Below are 23,003 nucleotides of genomic sequence, written 5' to 3'. Positions count from 1 at the left end.
CGCTTTATGATGTTTCACCGAAGCGTCATCTCGCAACCGAGCTTTTCTAGTACCCAGTTGACACAGTATGGGTACCCATACATAGTTTGGCCAGCAAGACGACACCGTTGCTTGGGGTGTGGCTGCTGTTGTGCCCGGTAGCTACTAGGAGCTATATGTACGAGCTGAGGCTGATGTGGGGACCAAGGTAGTCAGACCACCCACGGAGGGCGAGGCATCTGTCTTCCTACAAAGGAGCTACCCCTCCATCAGCTCCCCTAACACCCCCTAGATGTGCCACAAAATAATTAAAAATTGTGTAAAATACAAACTCTAATTTTAAATATGAAGTTTTGACAATTAGGCTTTATTTACTGGATAAAGAACTTTATAATTTGCTTTAGTCTCAATTATTTACATTTAAAGTATATCTAACACATTTATCTTTAAATTTATGCACAGAATGAACCAAACTGTTTTTGTTTGTTTTTAAGTCAGCTGCAGATAAAAAGAATTGTTTGAGAACTACAGCTCTAGGTGATTATCCAATCTGCCAGAAATAGCTGCAAAGTCTTCCTTAAATCACACCTATTGTGTTTTTCTCTCCTGATTTATTCTTTATTTTAAAGAGAGGAACAAATTGGATAATGTAGAGCTAAATATCTCCAAAATTACAAGACAGTCATGCTTGAAATGCCTTTGATCACGTAGGTTTGCTTGATCATGTTTCACTTGAACAACAAAAACAGTTAGTATTTATTCTATCAACCTCCTTCCAAAAAGATGAAAGACAAAGATGTCCCAGGCAGGATTTGAAACCAGTATTCTACTATTTCTGCCAAATCTTTGTCCTTAAAAAAAAAAAAAAAAATGGTAATTTTAATTTTTGCCAGTTTAATTATTAATTTTTCATTTCTGCTTATTTGAAATATGACGCTCTGTTCCCCACCAAAAATCCCATGTTCATTGCACCAACTTAGAAATTCTATAAGGTATAGTGCAGACTACTTTGGGGGTTTTAAAAATCCATTGTTTTTTATTATTTCAGCATAGTAATGATAAGATTTCTTTGGTTTGCGTGTTCTGTTCTTGTCACTGAAGTCAACGTTGACCAAGCCAAATTTCTCTGAATATCCAAAATTCCATTCAAAATTGTCCAAAAGTGACCAAGCAGTAAAGCCAATTACATTGCATTCATCCAGGGTCACAGCTAGAAGGAGAAAAAGAGAGAAACACAAGAAATTCTTTATTAGTCAAATAACGGAGCTTACTAAAAAAAAAAAAAAAAAGAAAGAAAAATCAATTAATTATCTCTAACGACCAATCTCAGCACTGGGCTTGCAGTTACTTTCCTCTAATAAAATCTGCCTTCAGCTTACAGAATCATGAAGCCAGATCCTGGATTTTCAGACATTTAGGCTGATAGTATAAGATTCTCCCCCCCCTCCACTGCTTCCTTTGAGTGGATGCAAGTCCATTACTGCAGGGTTAATTCCCACCCCCATGTTACTGTTGGTACTCATTTTTAGCTGAGCGCTGGTGCCAGGTAAAAAGCTTCAAATCCACTCTATAAAGTGGTTGGCATTAGGAAGGGCATCCAGCTGTTAAAACCATGTAACAGACTGGAGTTTGGTACATTCCTTTGGCTTACCAGCTCCTGTCAAACTATCCTACTTGTCCAATTCATGCCAGCATAGACGACGGCTGTTAAACAATGACGATGATTGTAAATTCCATAGTCTTTTCAAATGGCTAATAATGTGTGCGCGTGCCGCTACTACACACATTCGAAAGCATTGTACAACCAAGCACTAAAGAAGATCTTCCCTCCTCCATGAAGCAAATATATGGGAAATTACCACCTGCATCATCTCTTGTGAAAGGTAGAAGAGTCCAGTTTGCTGGACATTGTTGTAGGGCTGAAAACAAGGTAATTTCTACTCTTCTCCCCTGGAAGCCATCTGCTCGCGGTACCAGAGGGCGTACACTCTCCTACCCTGATGTAATCTCCAGGGATAAAGGCATCCAGCAACAGAACCTCCGTAATGCTATGAAGGACCATGAAGTCTGGCGTAACATAGTAAATTCCATTGTCTCGACCACAGTCGAACAATGATGATGATGATGATGACGAAGATGCTGTTGAGAATTCAACCCATGGCCTAACCCTTGGTATGTTTAGCAGAGTCCACCTTGTTGCAAGCATTCAGTCCAGGCCTCTGGTTTGAGGACTTTCTCTAGTCTCATTGCCCCTTCTCTTATGGCAAAAAAATATATAAATAAATAATAGAAATAAAAAATAAAAGAAATGGTGGCATGCATCACCTCTGTTTGATGTGAGAAAATACCTCAACTACCAACATTACTGACCCGACTTATTACAGAACTCATGTAAGACTCACAATGGATCATTGCTTCCACATCTGTGGCAGTGCTGCTGTGCATACCACAAGTACCCTGGATGCATTCCACCCACCAAATAGATAAAAAAAACCCACCTGACACACCTGCATAAGATCACTCACCAACACATTCCATCCCGTGTCTCACATTTCTACCGTTTCCAGCACTACTACAGTGGCTTCAGCTTTTCAAACCTAGCTGATCTCACACTACCCCTACACACATTCCACCCAACTTACTGTTCCCTTTCTCACCTCTTCCTTTTCAGAGATAGAGTGTCTCCCTACTTCCTTCTACTAACCACTTTGTCCAATCCTTTAAGCCCAGAATGTCATCCTCACCCACTCAGAACTTCTATCCCTACCTTGTCTTACCCTGCAACTACGTTAACCCCAACCAGTCCTTGAGGCATCATAAAGGCCTTTTCTGTAAACCAGATCATAAAAGAAGTAAAATATGACTTTTGTTGTATGATTGCAACTTTAACTAAGGCCCCCAACAGAACTATGAAATGGGTAGTTTCAGACCCCTAGATGGAAAGTCTTATCAAAATTCAAATTCAAGGAGGTTATGAAGTTTATTTTTAGTGAAGGGCCCAGCAGATAGTCATGGGCCCTTCCTTGGCTTTCTAGGTGTTGGCCTAATGTAACGAGATGAACCCCACCACATGCCTCAACTTATGTATGTATATCATGGTGCTTAGGGTCTGGTACATATTCTTTATCTCTTTCTTGAAACACTAAGTTACGGGATGTAAATAAACTGGGAGTGGGGAGAAACAGAATACAGACAGACAGACAAACAGACACACATCATTTAACATCTGTCTTCCAAGCTGACCAGAGTTGGAAGATTTGACAGGGTCCGATGAGCCAGAAGACTGTGTTAAGATCCAATGTCTTTTTTGGTATGGTTTCTATAGCTGGATGACCTTAACCCTTTTGTTACTGTATTTATTTTGAGATGCTCTGTGTTTCTTTCAATAACTTTAAATATAACGAAGAATTTAGTAAAATAACTTAGTTATCATTAAGCTAGTATTAGGAACATAAATTGTGACTAAGGTTTGGTGGAAGATTTTAATCCAAAACTTATGAAAACAAGACATTTGTACTCAGAGCCAGAGCCGGTTTCAGCCAGGTTGGTATCAAAAAGGTTAAGAATTGTTTCTCTGTTATATATTTTAACCCTCTTGTTACCATATTTCTGCTGAGATGCTCTGTGTTCCTTTCAATTACTTTAAATATAACAAAGAATTGAGTAAAATAACTTAGTTATCATTCAGCTAGTGTTAGGAACATAAACTGTGACTAAGGTTTGGGGGAAGATTTTAATTCAAAATTTATGAAAACAAGACTTTTGTACTCAGAGCCAAGGTCGGTTTCAGCCGGGTTGGTAACGAAAGGGTTAAAGCTAACCACTTTACAGAATGAATACAACCAAAGTAAGGCCTTATATCCCTATATCCTGGTGCAGCCATCTGGTTCGCCAGTCCTCAGTCAGATCGTCCAACCCATGCTAGCATGGAAAGCGGACGTTAAACAGTGATGATGATGATGATGATGATAATGATGCATACATGCATGCATGCATACTTACATCCATCCATCCATCCATCCATCCACCCAGTCATACACACACAGACACACATGCACATACACTTTTGAAAGTGTCCACGTGAATAACAATCCTTCTTTCCACCTTGCTAGAAATACTTACCTTTCAGCACTTCATTGATGTAAAGTTTGAAAGAGTTCACACGGTGTTCATCATCTAAGCTGCCTGTTTTATCCATGAAACCTGTTTCCGTCAATAATACCTCAGGAGAATTGTATTCCCTTTTAATCCAATTAAGAATTTTCCGTATGCATGAAGGGATGATGTATAACCAAATTGAGCCACAACTGGTATGTTAGGAATGAAAAAAAAAAGAGAAATATATATAAAAAAAAACCCATCTTTTATCTTTTGATTGTTTTAGTCATTAGACTGCAGCCATGCTGGGGCACTGCCCTGAAGAACTTTTATTCAAATGAATTGACCCCACTACTTTTGTTTAAGCCTGGTACATATTCTGTCAGTCTCTTTTACTCTTTTACTTGTTTCAGTCATTTGACTGCAGCCATGCTGGAGCACCGCCTTTAGTCGAGCAAATCGACCCCGGAACTTATTCTTTGTAAGGCCAGTACTTATTCTATCGGTATCTTTTGCCGAACCGCTAAGTGACGGGGACGTAAACACACCAGCATCGGTTGTCAGGCAATGCTAGAGGGACAAACACAGACACACAAACACACACACACATACATATATATATATATACATATATACGACAGGCTTCTTTCAGTTTCCATCTACCAAATCCACTCACAAGGCATTGGTCGGCCCGGGGCTATAGCAGAAGACACTTACCCAAGATGCCACGCAGTGGAACTGAACCCAGAACCATGTGGTTGGTTAGCAAGCTACTTACCACACAGCCACTCCTGCGCCTCTGTCAGTTTCTTTTGCTAAACTGCTAAGTTACTGGGACATAAACATACTAACACCAGTTGTCAAACAGTGGAAAGGAGACACACACACCCACACATACATCTACCGAATTCACTAACAAGGCTTTGGTCAGCCTGAGGCTATTGTAGAAGACACTTACCCAAGGTGCCACTCAGTGGGATCGAACTTGGAACTATGTTGTTGTGAAGCAAGCTTCTTATTACACAGCCATGCCTGTCTAAAATTTTAGAGTAACACAACCCAAATTTAGAAGTGACAGTCTTCTTTTATGGTGACTACTGTTTAACCCTTTTGTTACTGTATTTATTTTGAGATGCTCTCTGTTTCTTTCAATTACTTTAAATATAACAAAGAATTTAGTAAAATAACTTAGTTATTATAAACTTAGTGTTAGGAACACAAATTGTGACTAAGGTTTGGTGGAAGATTTTAATTCAAAACTTATGAAAACAAGACATTTGTACTACAGAGCCAGAAGTGGTTTCAGCTGGGTTGGTATTAAAAGAGTTAAGAATTGTTTCTCTATTATATATTTAATCAATTCGTTACTGTATATATTTTGAGATGCTCTGTGTTTCTTTCAATTACTTTAAATATAACAAAGAATTTAGTAAAATAACTTAGTTATCATTAAGCTAGTGTTAGGAATATAAATTGTGACTAAGGTTTGGTGGTATATTTTAATGCAAAACTTATGAAAACAAGACATTTGTACTACAGAGCCAGAGGCAGTTTCAGCTGGGTTGGAAACGAAAGGGTTAAATGGTTTAGTCTCCATTTGTCATTAGGTATCATGTCTAAGCACATATGCTTGAGAGTTCCAATGAGAAGACCTCTAAATTAGGCCTGGCCGACTTGAATTACATTGCAGTCCACTTTAATCACAGAAAGTTTTTTGAGGGCTGCTTGTATACTGACAGAATTGAAAGGTGGTGAGCTGGCAGAAATGTATATTAAAATTTACATACCTGTCAGTTACACCAAGGAGAGTTCCAGTTGATCCAATCAATAGAACATCTTGCTTGTGAAGTTAGTCTGCAAGTGGCTGAGTGTTCCACAGACATGCATACCGTTAATGTAGTCCTCAGGGAGTTTCAGCGTGACACAGAATGTGACAAGATAAGCCCTTTGAAATATGGGTACTACTCGTTTTTGCCAGTTGAGTGGACAGGAGCAACGTGAAATAAAGTGTCTTGTGCTGCCAGGAATCAAACTCGTGACCCTGCGAGTGTGAGCTGAATGTTCTAACCACTAAGCCAGGGAGTGAAGGGATTAAGGTGGCGAGCTGGCAGAAAAGTCTACCTTTATGTTCTGAGTTCAAATCCCGCTGAGGTCGACTTTGTCTTTCATCCTTTCGGGGTCAATAAATTAAGTACCAGTTATGCACTGGGGTAGATCTAATTGATTTAACCCCTTTGTCTGTCCTTGTTTGTCCCCTCTATGTTTAGCCCCTTGTGGGCAATAAAGAAATAAGAATTGTTAGCACGCCGGGCGAAATGCTTAGTGGTATTTCATTTGCCATTACGTTCTGAGTTCAAATTCCACTGAGGTCGACTTTGCCTTTCACCATTTTGGGGTCGATAAATTAAGTACCAGTTACTCACTGGGGTCGATGTAATCGACTTAATCTGTTTGTCTGTCCTTGTTTGTCCCCTCTATGTTTAGTTCCTTGTGGGAAATAAAGAAATAAGGGAGTGAAGGGATTAATCAATGTCTGTGGACAAGAGGTATGGAAGAGCAGTTCCAAACCAGTTAATCAGGTGGCTATTTTGAGGAACGTGGCATAGGATGTCTGCATGTGTAGTATCTGCAATACTTCAGCGTGAGAATTATTTTTAGTATGAAGAGGAAAAAAAATACTCAGATATAAAATTTGTTAAAAGAATTATACATACTCAGTCCATTTAGGATCAACTGAAAGTTTAACAATTTCATCCAAATCTAAAGATGGTTGCAAAGGAGGATTATCTCTCTGTTGATATTCTGCCAGTCTAGCTGTATAGACGTTCATACCAAATATATCTGACGTACCTGGAAAGAAATCAATAGAAACAAATTATTTCCACCTCTTCTGCCACTGCTGCCACCACCACCACCACCATCATCATCATCATCATCACTAATGCCTTACAGTATTTACTTTCTATACATTCTGAGTTCAAATTCTGTTAGGGTTAGTTGGTTTTTTTTTAGCTCATGTTAGCCCTGATTGAGCAGACATATATTCAAAAGACATTCCAGCCATGACTATCAAATCTTTTTGTTTAATTTTTTCCTATTCAATATTTACTTTAGACAACATTATCCAATGTGGAGGCACACGGCCTATTGGTTAGAGCCTATTGGTTAGAGCCTATTGGTTAGAGCCTATTGGTTAGTGATGTGTGTGTTTATGAGTGACACACTAAGCTCCACGTGGCTCTGGCATATAAAGTTTACAGCTTTATATCTTTACATCTCCCTGGGATTACCTATTCTTCCTGCCAAAGAAGTTATTGATATAGGCGCAGGAGTGGCTGTGTGGTAAGTAGCTTGCTAACCAACCACATGGTTCCGGGTTCAGCCCCACTGCGTGACACCTTGGGCAAGTGTCTTCTACTATAGCTTCGGGCCAACCAAAGCCTTGTGAGTGGATTTGGTAGAGGGAAACTGAAAGAAGCCTGTCGTATATATGTATATATATGTATGTGTGTATATGTTTGTATGTCTGTGTTTGTCCCCCTAGCATTGCTTGACAACCGAAGCTGGTGTGTTTATGTCCCCGTCACTGAGCGGTATGGCAAAAGAGAAAGATAGAATAAGTACTGGGCTTACAAAGAATAAGTCCCGGGGTCGAGTTGCTCAATTAAAGGCGGTGCTCCAGCATGGCTGCAGTCAAATGACTGAAACAAGTAAAAGAGTAAAGAGAGCTCTGATGAAAAAGACTTACAATCAAAGCAGTTCTGGATGTTACTATCTTGTTTCTATTTTGTACAATCTAATGGCACATTTGTACTTACAGGGAGCCTGAAGGATACTGGCTGTTATGTCTAGCGAGTAGATCAACTACATAAAGGCTTTCTTGGAGTATGTAAACTAAGTACTAAAAATAATCTGAGTTTCGTGATGTTATTCATACTTCCTCATCAGGCACAGGAGTGGCAAGCATGGTAAGTAACTTGCTTACCAACCACATGGTTCTGGGTTCAGTCCCACTGCGTGGCACCTTGGGCAAGTATCTTCTACTATAGCCTTGCGCCAACCAAAGCCTGTGAGTGGATTTGGTAGACGGAAACTGAAAGAAGCCTGTCGTATATATGTATGTGTGTGTGTGTGTGTGTGTGTCTGTGTTTGTCTCCCCCAACATTGCTTGACAACCGACGCTGGTGTGTTTACGTCCCCATAACTTAGTGGTTCAGCAAAAGAGACTGATAGAATAAGTACTGGGCTTACAAAGAATAAGTCCTGGGGTCGATTTGCTTGACTAAATGCGGTGCTCCAGCATGGCCACAGTCAAATGACTGAAACAAGTAAAAGAGAGATGCTAGCATGGAAAGAGGACGTTAAATAATGAAGATAATGATATACATGTAATGGACTTCTTTCAGTTTTCAGCAATTAAATCCACACGGTTTTAGTCAGCCCAGGGCTATAACAGAATGCCACGTAGTAAAACTGAACCTGAGACCACTTCATTGGGAAGCAAGCTTCTCACCCACACAGCCACACCTATGCCTTAAACTCACCTTTGAGAAATTTCTTATCTTCTTCAGAAAACTCTGGGAGTCGAGAATTCTTTAATCCTTCTTGCTGGCTGAGAAGAAGAACCTTGTTTTTCATAGCTGAAGGATAATCACCATTGATGTAGATGGGATGTGCAAACCATCCCAGTTTAAATTGCATTGCCAGGTCTGCAGCTTCGACATCGGAATCATTCCCTGGGTCTTTAGCCATAACATATTCTGAACAGAGAACTATGAAAACCTTCCCTGTACAAAAAAAAATAAAATAATTATATTTTTAATTGGTTGATACTAGTCATTATAACTTACTACTTGTTCTTGCAGTGGCATTCACTCAGGATGGGCCTAGCTGGCTTCAATCATATTTGGAGTTTCAATATGAATACAAATTCACATGTGATCCCCAGTCACATTGGGATGGTGTTATCTGTAGCTGCTCATCTTCCCATTGACTGTTGACTGTCTCAGAGGATTCACTGACCAAGTCACTGCTGATTATTGAAGATGTAGCCTGGGTTTCCAGCAGGTTCTAGAGACAGGCCTTAACAAAAGCTATGGGGTGCCTCACTCCCAGCAATCTTCCAGCACACTGAACACCAACCTGGAATTTCTAAGTACAAATTTGAGACAGACAAGAGCAACAAGCATGCTGGTGGGACTTCATCCAGAGATCTCTGTCTTGTTGGAAGACAGCATTACTGATTACACTATGGAACACAGCATTCTGTATTCAATTTATTGGTGCTTCACATTGTTTCAGCTGATATCTTCTATCATTTACATTAGAGTACAGAACATCACTAGTTTCTATAAATACATATTTCTATATATATTTTTTACCGTAAAAATAAATATTTAACATAATAAATGTGTTGTAGGAAATAATCTAATGTTTTAAGTTTCTAGTTTAGTTAATGGAGTTTTTTCTATAAGAAAAATTATTATTTTATTTATTTCTTAAATAAATATTGTTTAATTCTATTTGATTATTTATTTAACTATTATCATTAACCTGAAGATTGACTATAATTTTAATTCAAATTTATTTCAATTGAATTTAAACTTAATTGTAATTTGAATTTAATTGTAGCCATGAAACATACATAGTGTTTTTACTTATTATATTATAGATTTATCATTCATTTTATATTTTTTGAGATCTAGTTATAAGTTATATATTTATTAAAAAAATTATAAGTATAATTATATATATATATTATTTGTTATTTATGTATTGGTTTATGTCTATCACTGTTTGAGTTGCATAATAGTGGTTTTATCTCTAATTCATATTTTATATATATATATATATATATATATATATATATAACTTCAAGAAAGTTAGGGGTTGTGGATCCAACCCACTAAGGGATAATATTTATCCAATATACTGTTGGTATAATACCCAATCATTAATACACAAGTATTTTTAACTGCAATGCAATAAACTTACTTATTGTATTAAATGGGTGAAGGTAAATAAATATTTTACCATTAATTTATATTACAAAAAAAGAAAATGGAGAAGCACATTAGTTGGTTCATCAGCTTTAGGATATTAAAATGTTGACTTATTTATTTATCAAAACGACAACCATAATAACATACATACATATAGTATATTATTCAATGCATATAAGATAATAATACAAGTAGTTATTAAAAAACATGAATATAAATTATTAATCTCCAGAGTCATTCTATTATTTTTCAGTTTGCAGACATGTACAGTCAATTATAGGACCAACTGAACGAAGACAAGTTTTAGTTTGTGTAATTACTATTTATATTGTTATGACCTGCCATCGATCAACTCAGACTCAGGACCCCTAAGTCGAGCGACGACGACTACGCTCAGTCAAATCAGAAATCCACCACAGAAAGCGGAGGTGGGCAGCGAACGCAAACCAGTGACCGGAGTCAACAACAACAAAGGAAGAGAGACAGCGGAGGCAGTTGCTTACATTTAACACAATTTATACAATTTTTACATTAATTAAATGTAATACATTTCAGATACATTTAAAAAACATTTAACAGATCGTACACAGAGTTCGAAAAAACAATCAATGCATTTAAACATAACACAATTCGAATAACGAAATCAAATACATTTAAACATAGTACAACATCCGAAATAACAATATCATATAAATTAAAATACAGTAATCTATCGACTATTGCAGGTGCTACATTCCAAAACCCATCATGATAGGTGAAAATCTGCGAAGTAGAAACAGCACTGTATATATTTTTAATTATTTTTATAATTTGTATATATTTCTTTTATTATAAATGCAAAACAACACCATGGAGGAATCAACACAAGCTTAAATAATAAATCGCAATAGGTGAACCACGATATAGCGAGGAATTACTGTATATAGTGAAGGCAGATGGCTCAGTGGTTGGAGCGTCGAGCTTACGATCGTGAGGTTGTGAGCTCAAATCCTGGACCGGATTGCGTGTTGTGTTCTTGAGCAAGACACTTTATTTCACATTGCTCCAGTTCACTCAGCTGTAGAAATGAGTTGCGACATCACAGGTGCCAAGCTGTATCGACCCTTGCCTTTCCCTTGGATAACACTGGTGGCGTGGAGAGGGGAGGATGGTATGCATGATTGACTCTGGTCTTCCCTAAACAACCTTGCCTGGACTTGTGCCTGGGAGGGTAACTTTCTAGGTGCAATCTCATGGTCAGTGTCATGACTGAAGGGGGTCTCAGACTGAATATAAGACAACAGACTTGCTACATGAACTTGTATGGAGCACTTTTGTGTTTTTGTACCACAAAATTATATAAATTACTATTACTCAAAAACAAACAAATGGAAAAGAAAAGAAAAGTGGGTTAATCAGGACTTGAATACTTTTGATCAATGTAGACCCCAACAAGATCACTGACAAAATAAGATGCAGAGATGCTGGAACTGAATTGGACATGTCCTCAGACAAGATCGAGAAAGCAATAGTATGGTAGTGGGAAAGCCAGAGGGGTAAAGAGCAGTAGGGAGCTCTAAAACCACATGGTGAAGGACCATTGATAAGGAATAGAGACAAGGGTGGAAATGCACAAATGAGACAAGAATAATGGCAGAAAATAGAGACGGTCAGAGAGAAAATATATACTATAAAAAAAACCTTATTTTAAATCAATAAAGTACATAGACCTGATGAGTGACTATATTTTTAAATAGAATTAATTTTAGTTCGAATTAAATTTTGAATCAAATTGATTTTATTATTATTATCTATTTGAAAATATAGTCATGAAACATGCGTAGTCTTTTTACTACTATTTATCTTCTATATGTTGCAGCTTTATGTGCCTCATGGCATGAAAAGAACTAATTAATCTTCAGTGTAGCAGAACCATGCAATACCAAAATAAAGCTGCAAGAGACTTACCATTCTGGTGGATTCTGTAATTGTCATTATACAAATGCCAAACTGTGGCATGGGCTTTCAGTAAGGAATGGGCTGCTTGATAGATCCCAGTTTTGGGACTGTGTACAGCAGGTGCCATCAACCCCAAACCATATCCAAGAGTACATATCTGCCTTGGTTCATTGAAAGTAGCCCAATATTTTACCTGGAGGAATAGATATTTTAGGAACAAAATTATTAGGTTTCTTGATAATGTATAACATAAAAAACAAAGTCCACAAAAATGATAATTTGTACTCTAACTTCATTTCAACCATGACCATCTCTGAGCAGAGAATACAGTGTCCACTCAATTCTTATTTATAATAGTAGGATTTGATTAGCATACATATTGGACAGCTGCGTGGCACCTTGGGCAAGTGTATTCTACTATAGCCTTGGGCCAACCAAAGCCTTGTGAGTGGATTTGGTAGATGGAAACTGAAAGAAGCATGTTGTATATATGTATGTGTGTGTGTGTTTGTGTGTCTGTGTTTGTCACCCCAACATCGCTTGACAACCGATGCTGGTGTGTTTACGTCCCCGTAACTTAGCGGTTCGGCAAAAAGGAATGATAGAATAAGTACTAGGCTTACAAAGAATAAGTCCTAGGGTCGATTTGTTCGACTAAAAGGCGGTGCTCCAGCATGGTCACAGTCAAATGACTGAAACAAGTATAAGATTAAAAGAGTAAAAAAAGTAAATACAGATGAAGCTTTTACGCCCACAAAGTTATCAACCACCTCACCAATAACAACACTGAGCACCTTTTTGATCTCCATGTGTCTAACACACGTGGACATGCCTACAAAGTCAGAAAACAACACAGCTCCCATGACTTTCGGAAACATTTCTTCACGCTCAGAGTTGCTGAAGCATGGAATAAACTGCCTGCGTCAGTTGTTGACTGCCATGACACTGCATCCTTTAAGGCCCTCATGCTTTCCGAAATCCGCCGAAACTACACCTGATTATATATGCACTTTAGATGAGTTGTAGTGCACCTGAGCACTGTACACAATGTTTATTATTATTATTATTACTTACTCGGTCCCCAAAGTTTTGGAAGCAAACATCAGCATATTCCTTGAAGCATTTGACGAGCAAGTCTTCATTTAAGAAACCGCCCTCATCTTGTATGTCTTGAGGAAGGTCAAAATGGTAAAGCGTCACTATAGGGCTAATTCCAACAGCTATCAGGCTGTTTATGAGGTTGTTGTAGTAGCGGATACCAGCTTCATTCACCTTTACACCCTTTGTCGGTTCAGGTATGACACGAGACCAACTTATTGAGAATCGATAAAACTTCACCTGAAAGAAAAAATAAATTTAATCTTTTTTTTTTTTTTCTTTCTTGATGGTTAATATAAAAAATGGTTTTGCAGAGATTCTACATTCTGGAGTTGATGATGATGATAATGATGATGATGATGAATATTCTCCTCATCATCATATTCACCAGCCTCCTCCTCCTCCTTCTCATCATCATTTTCTCCATACTCCTATAGTTGCACTAAAAAGGAAAAAAAATTAATAAATCGACAAAGGAGCTTTTATATGGTTGCTCAACTTGCTAGATATAGCAGCCAAATCTCTCTCAAATCACACAAAACCATCTTAGATAAAGGATAAATACCATCATTATCACCACAAGTATCTATTTCTTTACTACCCACATGGGGCTTAACGCAGAGAGGACAAACAAGGACAGACAAGCGGATTAAGTCGATTATATTGACCCCAGTGCATAACTGGTACTTAATTTATCGACCCCGAAAGGATGAAAGGCAAAGTCGACCTCGGCGGAATTTGAACTCAGAACGTAACGGCAGATGAAATACAGCTACGCATTTCGCCCGGCGTGCTAACGTTTCTGCCACATCACCATGACCATCACCATCTTCATCAATATTACCATCAACAACACCAAGGCACAAGCAATGTACACATCAAGCAAACAGATTCCCACTTCACTCTCTTTACTCTTAAGACAACATGTAGCTGAAACTTCTAAGCCAATATAAATACCAAGTTTCACTACCACTAATGCCCTCTTAGAGCCATCTCCCACTTCATAACACTGCAAAGACTGCATCTCAGAGACCAACCAACCAACCATCTCCAGATGTAGAAAATACTTCAGCCCCAAACGGTAGTCGGCAATTTATAAAATTCAAGTGTAATCCAACAATGAAATATACTACATTCACATCTGGAACAGTGATGTTGCTGCTAAAAGCAAAAACATCCTAGAGACATCATCCAAAAAAAAAAAAAAAAAATCATCCAAAAGATTGACAAGGATTCACTAACCTCCACACTCCAACCTCAAACCAAGAAACACATAGGCGCAGGAGTGGCTGTGTGGTAAGTAGCTTGTTTACCAACCACATGGTTCCGGGTTCAGTCCCACTGCATGGCACTTTGGGCAAGTGTCTTCTACTATAGCCTCGGGCCGACCAAAGCCTTGTGAGTGGATTTGGTAGACGGAAACTGAAAGAAGCCCGTCGTATATATGTATATATATATATGTATGTGTATGTGTGTGTGTTTGTATGTCTGTGTTTGTCCCCCTAGCATTGCTTGACAACCGATGCTAGTGTGTTTATGTCACCGTCACTTAGCGGTTCGGCAAAACAGACCGATAGAATAAGTACTGGGCTTACAAAAGAATAAGTCCCGGGGTTGAGTTGCTCGATTAAAGGCGGTGCTCCAGCATGGGCACAGTCAAATGACTGAAACAAGTAAAAGAGTAAAAGAGTAAAGAGAGTCTCCTCATACTGGTTTGTCTACTGCTACTACAATGGCCTTTGCTCCTCAGAACTAGCAAGTGTTTTTGTTTATGATTCTATTTCAATCATTTAGCATTTAAACTGGCCACACCTGGTCCAAATATTCTACCTGTTCAATGTTCAAACCAGCCACATATGGACTCTCACACCTATCTTACGATATCATTCTAAAAATAAACAATCACATCATTGAAATGTTGAATCTACAAAGCAATCATCATCATCATCATCATCATCATCACCACCACCACCACCACCATCACACCATCACCACCACCACCATCATCACCATCACCACCACCACCATCATCATCATCATCATCGTTTAATGTCTGTTTTCCATGCTAGCATGGGTGGTTGGACGATTTGACTGAGGACTGGCAAACCAGGTGGCTGCACCAGGCTCCAATCTTGATCTGGCAGTGTTTCTACAGCTGGATGCCCTTCCTAACGCCAACCACTCCGAGAGTGTAGCGGATGCTTTTATGTGCCACTGGCACGAGAGCCAGTCAGGCGGTACTGGCAACGGTCAAAATGGTGATTTTTACATGCCACCTGCACAGGAGCCAGTCCATTGTCAATGAAACCACTACCACCACCACCACCACCACCACTGCATCATGACTGCCCCCAGTATCCCTCACTTCATGACCACCAACACTACAACCATCACCCCCACTGCTACCGTTGGCACAATGGTGATAGCAGTTAGTATGTACCAAATAAACATATCCATCCTTACACCAAGGTTCTTCAGAAGTGAAACATCCTCCATATATCTGTGGTAGCTGTCACATGAGATGTCTGCTGTTGAATTGTCAATAATGTTTCCTGAAATCTGGCAGAATGTATCCCAGATGCTACGGCCTCGACCTAATAATAATAATAATATAATAATAATAATAATAATAATAATAATAATGGAAAACACTTGGCGAGAAACGGAAGAAAATTTGAAGAAAGAAGGAAATAATAATAATAATAATAATAATAATAATAATAATAATAAAATCAATAAAAGATAGAAAAAATGATTAAATTAAAACCAATATACCCCACCCCACCACTTTTACTTCACTCACCATCTTCAGTGGTACCTCCTTCAATCTGGAAAGCTGAGGTGGCTGTACACCACTTGAAGTTCTCAGGGAAAGTTCCATATATGAAATTCTCTTCTTCTGACATGTCAGGTGATATAATCCAGCACACTGAAAACAGAACAATATAAAACTGATTATTTCTGTACTGGAAACATATTTTGTAGGATTAATAATAATAATAATAATGAAATTATTGTATACAGTGCTTAGGTGCACCACAACTTGAAAAAATACTTCAGCTCCCAGAAACTACTAACTCCCTTATTTCTTTATTGCCCACAAGGGGCTAAACATAGAGGGGACAAACAAGGACAGACAAAGGGATTAAGTCGATTACATTTACCCCAGTGTGTAACTGGTACTTAATTTATCAACCCTGAGTTCAACTTCCACCGAGGTCAACTTTGCCTTTCATCCTTTCAGGGTCGATTAAATAAGTACCAGTTATGCACTGGGATCGATATAATCAACTTAATCCGTTTGTCCGTCCTTGTTTGTCCTCCCTGTGTTTAGCCCCTTGTGGGTAGTAAAGAAATAGGTATTCTTTCACAAGATCAAAAAAAGTGTGGACAGTTCTACTCAAGCCCTCACCATTATTAATCAAATCACTGTTTGGGTTATCCAATGGTATGGTTCATACTTACAGGTAACCAATTGCCATTTGTTCATCCCATTTCAACAAATCCACTAGAGATAGAGATACATTAATAGGGATAGGTAGTAGATGCAATTGGATATAAGTCCTTAGTTGGAACTTTGAACAATGGCGACCTTCAAATCATAGCTGTTTTGGTATACTCTTTTACTTGTTTCAGTCATTTGACTGCGGCCATGCTGGAGTACCGCCTTTAATTAAGCAACTCGACCCTGAGACTTATTCTTTTGTAAGCCCAGTACTTATTCTATCGGTCTCTTTTGCCGAACTGCTAAGTAACGGGAACATAAACACACCAGCATCGGTTGTCAAGCAATGCTAGGAGGACAAACACAGACACACAAATACACACACGCATATATATATATATATATATATATATATATACACGTATATACGACAGGCTTCTTTCAGTTTCCGTCTACCAAATCCACTCACAAGGCTTTGGTCGACCCGAGGCTATAGTAGAAGACACTTGCCCAAGGTGCCACGCAGTGGGACTGAACCCAGAACCATGTGGTTGGTAAACAAGCTACTTACCACACAGCCACTCCTGTATTTATCAGTTCATATTACCTGTTGGTGATATTCATTTTTAGCACAGCACTTTGTTTTGAAGTAGGAAAACAGACTTCAAAGAGACCTGAAAATGCTCACTCATGTTCTGGCTTATCAGATTGCTTTATATAGATGTTTATCTAATTTCAGTATTTGAAATACTATAAATAATTTGAAGAAAGCTGTTAAGAAGCAATTGAAAATCTGGAACTTGGAGTGCATGACCTCATCAGAACGGTGGTTCCTGTTATGGGTGGACATTGCCCTTATCTCTCTTAAACAAATACAACATTGATATTGTTTTCCTTAGTGAAACTTGTTTTTCTGGGGTAGGTCAGGTCAGGTCAGGGATAAATGAGACCATGTCATCTGATGGGTGTGTGATAGAAACTACCATTGATAAACAACTACCACCATTCCCCAGGATCGTTAGCTTATTAAATATAAGCTGTTATGCAGCAACAATTTCATGTAATGAACATAACAAACATGTTATTTTGTAATAATTTAGGTTCTGTCATCTCAAAAGACTCTCGTAATGTCTGCTAATTAATGTACATCATAATCATCAGCATTATTATAGGCATAGGAGTGGCTGTATGGTAGGTAGCTTGCTAACCAACCACATGGTTCCGGGTTCAGTCCCACTGCGTGGCATCTTGGGCAAGTGTCTTCTGCTATAGCCTTGGGCCGACCAAAGCCTTGTGAGTGGATTTGGTAGATGGAAACTGAAAGAAGCCCATCGTATATATGTATATATATATATGTATGTATGTGTGTGTATATGTTTGTGTGCCTGTGTTTGTCCCTCTAGCATTGCTTGACAACCGATGCTGGCGTGTTTACGTCCCCGTTACTTAGCGGTTCGGCAAAAGAGACCGGTAGAATAAGTACTGGGCTTACAAAGAATAAGTCCCGGGGTCGATTTGCTCGACTAAAGGCGATACTCCAGCATGGCCGCAGTCAAATGACTGAAACAAGTAAAAGAGTATTATTCATCATAGTTTTTATTGCCTTCTTGTCTATGCTTGCATGGGTCAGACAGAATTTTTGATGAGGCCGATTTTCTAGTTAGGTGCTCTTCCTATCACCAAGCTTCAACGGACACTACTTGCATGATAGTGGTACTTGTTTTCAACTATCATGCAATATCAAGACAAGGAGTACTTAGTTATTAACAAACTACAGCATAAATAGATCAGAATCGGATCCCATGACCCGTGGGGCCCTCGGGCAACTGCTCAGTGTTCCCATGACTTTAGACGGCACTCTGGCAGAATCGTTAGCACACCGGACGAAATGCGTAGCCGTATTTCGTCTGCTGTTACGTTCTGCGTTCAAATTCCGCCGAGGTCAACTTTGCCTTTCATCCTTTCGGGCTCGATAAATAAAGTACCGGTTACGCACTGAAGTCGATGTAATCGACTTAATCCCTTTGTCTGTCTTTGTTTGTCCCCTCTATGTTTAACCCCTTGTGGGCAATAAAGAAATATATATTACATATGCTGCTGAGACCCGCTTCGGTCATGACTAGCCATGGGATTGCACCTAGAAAGTTATCCTCCCAGGTACAACTCCTGGCAAGGTTGCTTTTATGGAAGACCAGCAGTCGCCCATGCATACTGGCCTCCCCTCTCCATGCCACCAGTGTTATCTAAGGGAAAGGCAAAGGAGCCGATACAGCTTGGTACCAGTGACATCGCAACTCATTTCTACAGCTGAGTGAAGTTCGCCGATCCTCGGTTGTCACAAAACAAAATCATCTTCGAGTGACATTTAATTTTAGCGTTGATTCTCTCATATATATATATATATATATATATATATATATATATATATATATATATATATATCGATATTTAAATATCGATATCATCAAGTGGCCAGCATGGGAAAAAATACCATACAAAGGTAATAATTTTTTACAACTAAAAATAAGGGTGTCTGAGAGACACCACCATGCCGAAATAGCAGACAAATCCCTATGAGGGCAAAGCTTATTTAAAGCAAAGCTTATTTAAAGCAAAGCTAGAAATCCAGGACCTTGAATTATTCAGTAATATCTTTTTGCTAGTCTATTTTGTCCCTCTGTCTTAACTCATGGTGCGATATGAACATTTAAAGTAGTTTTTAGAGTCAGGGATTTGACTGCTATTTCGGCATGGTGGTGTCTCTCAGACACCCTTATTTTTAGTTATATATATATATATTATATATATATATATATATATATATATATATGAGAGAGAGAGAGAGAGAGAGAGGTATAACGTCTGAGTGTCGCACTATGGGGGTACAATGTAGGACAAAAATTCTTAGCGGCATTTCTTCAGACTCATTAACGCTCAAATGCCGTCCACTTCACTCTTCATCCTTTCAGAGTTTATGAATTAGATACCAGTCAAGTAGGTTAAAACCATTTTCCTAAAAGTTACGAGGGAAAAGCTCGGATCTTGTGAATTTTCCGAAGTCCTCTCCCCCTGCACTCCCGTTGCTTTACGCGCATTGTATTTTTTCATATTCGTTTCCTACACATTGTTTTACACCCATTCCAGTATATTTTTTTGGAATTTCATTTCTGGATCAAGATGTAAACATTAACCGTCAAGTACTGAATTCAATGTAATCGACTTTCCCCTCTCACAATTTTAGGCTTAGTGCCAATAGTAAAAGAATTTTGGCGTAACTTCGGTATAAGTACCGGGGGAAGTTTTTATATATGGGGGGTTAGGGTTAGGGTTTGTGTTAGGGTTAGGGGTGGGTGAAAAAAGTTTCTGTTATCTTCAGAAATGTAAACAAAGTAACGTGTGTACTTATACCGAAGGATCGCCAGAATTTTTTTTAAATAACGATAATAATAATAATAATAAGAAAAATACAAAAATATAAAAGAGGGAAACATGAGAAGCAGAAGCAAACATACATATAAGAAGAAGCGAAAAGATAGAGAGAAAAGAAATAAAATGGGCGGGGGTGATAAAATAAAAGTTTGTAAGAATTGTTACCGCAAGAATTTAACTTATAATAACTTCTGTCCTGACAGCGAACTAGTAAGAGGTGCTTTTTTTTAAAAATCGAGCTTTTAAGTTACACGTGACAGTTTCATTCCATAAATAAATATATTAACAGAGGGGGGAAGGGGGATAAAAAGCCAATAAAAAGTCGTAAAAGCAAATTAGTCAAGTATAGATGTGAGGTGAAATGTCAATCAAAACAAAGGTGTGATATTGAGAGCACCGTGCTAAGGAAGACAACTCTAAGAATTACAGAGTCACACCAGAAATATTTATCTCTCGTCTTTATCGATGTGCTAGCGCGGTCCTCTCTCCTTCCATATCCTCGTTGTTCCACTAGGCCAAGAGTAGAAAAGCAGAAATTAGTTTCCCCGGCTGTTCCCTCTCCAATATCAATCCATGATAAATAATGTTCAACTATATTCTATATGCAGGGCCGGTTTTAAGTAAACTAGACAGGTTTGTTCAAACTGGGCTCCACGCCGAGGGGAACCCTGAGCCAAGAGAGGGCTCCGCCACACCCTCGACTTGTACTAAAACATGAAAACTTTCATACGAGCTTTCAATGTTTAGTATATCATTGTGGCTAATGGAACTTCAAGCCCTCAACACTTTTTGGCTTAGACCAAACATCAATCTTCAGCTTTTGTAGAGTAGAGGGATCCGCTGACAATTCTCTAATCGAGCTCTGCACTTCCGAGCGCTGGTTCTGTCTGCACGTCACCAGAAACATCAAGAAAACGCACAAGGGAAGCTGTGCACGACATTTGATATGTCGATGCTTTCATCCTAATAAATCATGAGCATTTCATAACTGGTATAATTTTTTTTTTTTACAAAACTTTCCTCACGAACCACCAGCTCTTTATCGTATTGGACTGTTTATTACACAGAAGGGATGACTGATAAATCAATAGAAACATTGGATAGGTGCGCTTCTGGCTATTAAGTAAAATGCGTGAACGTTTATTACCAATATTAGATCAAACCCTCTTAAAATTTTACGATTTTCTTCCTATCAAAATATAATTTTACACGCTATCTAATGAAATATATTATTAAGCAAATTAAGTTATTCACATTGTTAGCCAATCTACAAACAGTGTTTTTTTTTTAGAAAAGTGCAATTTTCAAATGAAAAAAATCAGAAGATAAACAAAAGCTAAAAAAAAAAAAATTATGTCCGTTTATTCTTTTCTACTCTAGGCACAAGGTCCGACATTTTTGGGGAGGGGAGGCCAGTCGATAAGATCGAGTCCAGTACGCAACTGGTACTTTATTTAGCGACCCTGAAAAGCAAAGTCGACCTCGGTGGAATTTGAACTCAGAACATAAAGACAGACGAAATACCCATCTTTACTGCTCACAAGGGGCTACACACAGAGGGGACAAACAAGGACAGACAAACGGATTAAGTCGATTATATCGACCTCAGTGCGTAACTGGTACTTATTTAATCGACCCCGAAAGGCAAAGTCGACCTCGGTGGAATTTGAACTCAGAGGGGACAAACAAGGACAGGCATAGGTATTAAGTCGATTATATCGATCCCAGTGCGTAACTGGTACTTAATTTATCGACCCTGAAAGGATGAAAGGCAAAGTCGACCTCGGTGGAATTTGAACTCAGAACGTAACGGCAAACGAAATACGGCTACGCATCTCGCCTGGCGCGCTAACGTTTCTGCCATCTCGCCGCCTTGTGTCTGTCCATTTATTGTTAACGCAATCAAAAGAACGCGAAAGGTATTCGCTGCAGTATTTTGTCCCGGAAAAAAATTTCTCACTGAACTTTGTGTAAAAACTCATAAAATAAGTTAGCCTTGACTGTTTACTGAAAATAGCTAAAATCTGAAAAAATAACATTTCTATTATTGTCAACACGAAAGTAACTGCTTTGCTAAAACTAAACAACTGACTTTCTTTAATTTTGTATCTAGATTTAAACGAAGTTTGATTGTTTAAAATAACGTGCTGTATATCAACGTAAGTTAATAGAAATGAGCACTATAACTTTTTGGATTTTCTCCGTTATGACGAGGATTTTCCTAATATATTTTGTCACCATGGCATTCTAAAATGATGGGTGGGGAAATCTTTTAGGAAAAAAAAAATTGTAAATTTATGTTTCCCGTTTCGGTTTTAACCATTTTTTTTGCACTAGGCACTTAAAAGCCATGGAAGAAGCTGTTATGATTAAAAAAAAAACTTTGAAAATATTTTTAGACGTAAAGGTGTGTGGTTTAAGGAAGATTTGGCTGTTGTTTCTAGCACATCCCACAACTACCTTCCTCGTTTTTTGTCACTCTGACAAGTATTGATGTTTTTCCTTACTTTCCTCCTCATAAACACATTTATGTAATTAAAAAATGTTTTTGAAAATTTATAATTTTTTCAACCCACACATTCCACTCCCCGGCAATCTTTCGTCTCTAGTAGACCTTTCCGTCGATTTCCGTAAAAAACTTCTTTTTTTTTTTACATATGGGCTTGCGGGAACTTTTGAAGTAATGAGAGCAAAAGAGGGTAAGAGAAAGCGATTGTATGACGAGGGAAGTTCTTTTGAAGTTACCGTGCATGGGAGCATTGATGTACATGTGTGTGTGTGTGTTTGATGGGGTGTGGGAGACAGACAGTATGTTGTGTAAGTGAAGTGCTTCTGTTAGTGTGTATGAAGAGACAGAGTAATGTGTGAAAGAAAGAGATAACTGAAATTTTTTACTCGGTGTATGTGTATATGTATGTATATTACTTCAAAAGTTCCCGCAAGCCCATATGTAAAAAAAAAAAATTTTTACGGAAATCGACGGAAAGGTCTACTAGAGACGAAAGATCGCCCAC

General features: G+C 38.4%; 1 protein-coding gene across 2 annotated transcripts; it reads right to left on the bottom strand.

Moving 5' to 3' along the window:
- Nucleotides 1-327: 327 nt before the first annotated feature.
- On the bottom strand, nucleotides 328-20,384 carry LOC115221737 (cytosolic beta-glucosidase). Of its 2 annotated transcripts, XM_029791951.2 has the most exons (9): nucleotides 20,155-20,381; nucleotides 15,919-16,044; nucleotides 15,579-15,709; nucleotides 13,092-13,355; nucleotides 12,027-12,210; nucleotides 8,622-8,864; nucleotides 6,792-6,927; nucleotides 4,102-4,286; nucleotides 328-1,189 (listed from the first exon to the last, which is right to left on the bottom strand). In XM_029791951.2, exons 2-9 carry the CDS (start codon nucleotides 16,019-16,021, stop codon nucleotides 984-986), a joined length of 1,452 nt encoding a protein of 483 aa, XP_029647811.1. In that variant the 5' UTR covers nucleotides 16,022-16,044; nucleotides 20,155-20,381; the 3' UTR covers nucleotides 328-983. The 2 variants fall into 2 exon arrangements, with proteins under 2 accessions (XP_029647811.1, XP_036366847.1); XM_036510954.1 differs by lacking the exon at nucleotides 15,579-15,709 and having other exon boundaries at nucleotides 20,155-20,384.
- Nucleotides 20,385-23,003: the final 2,619 nt, after the last annotated feature.

This window comes from Octopus sinensis, linkage group LG18 (genome assembly GCF_006345805.1).
Source record: "Octopus sinensis linkage group LG18, ASM634580v1, whole genome shotgun sequence".
NCBI lineage: Eukaryota > Metazoa > Mollusca > Cephalopoda > Octopoda > Octopodidae > Octopus > Octopus sinensis.
This window is presented reverse-complemented; position numbering and strand designations above follow the sequence as displayed.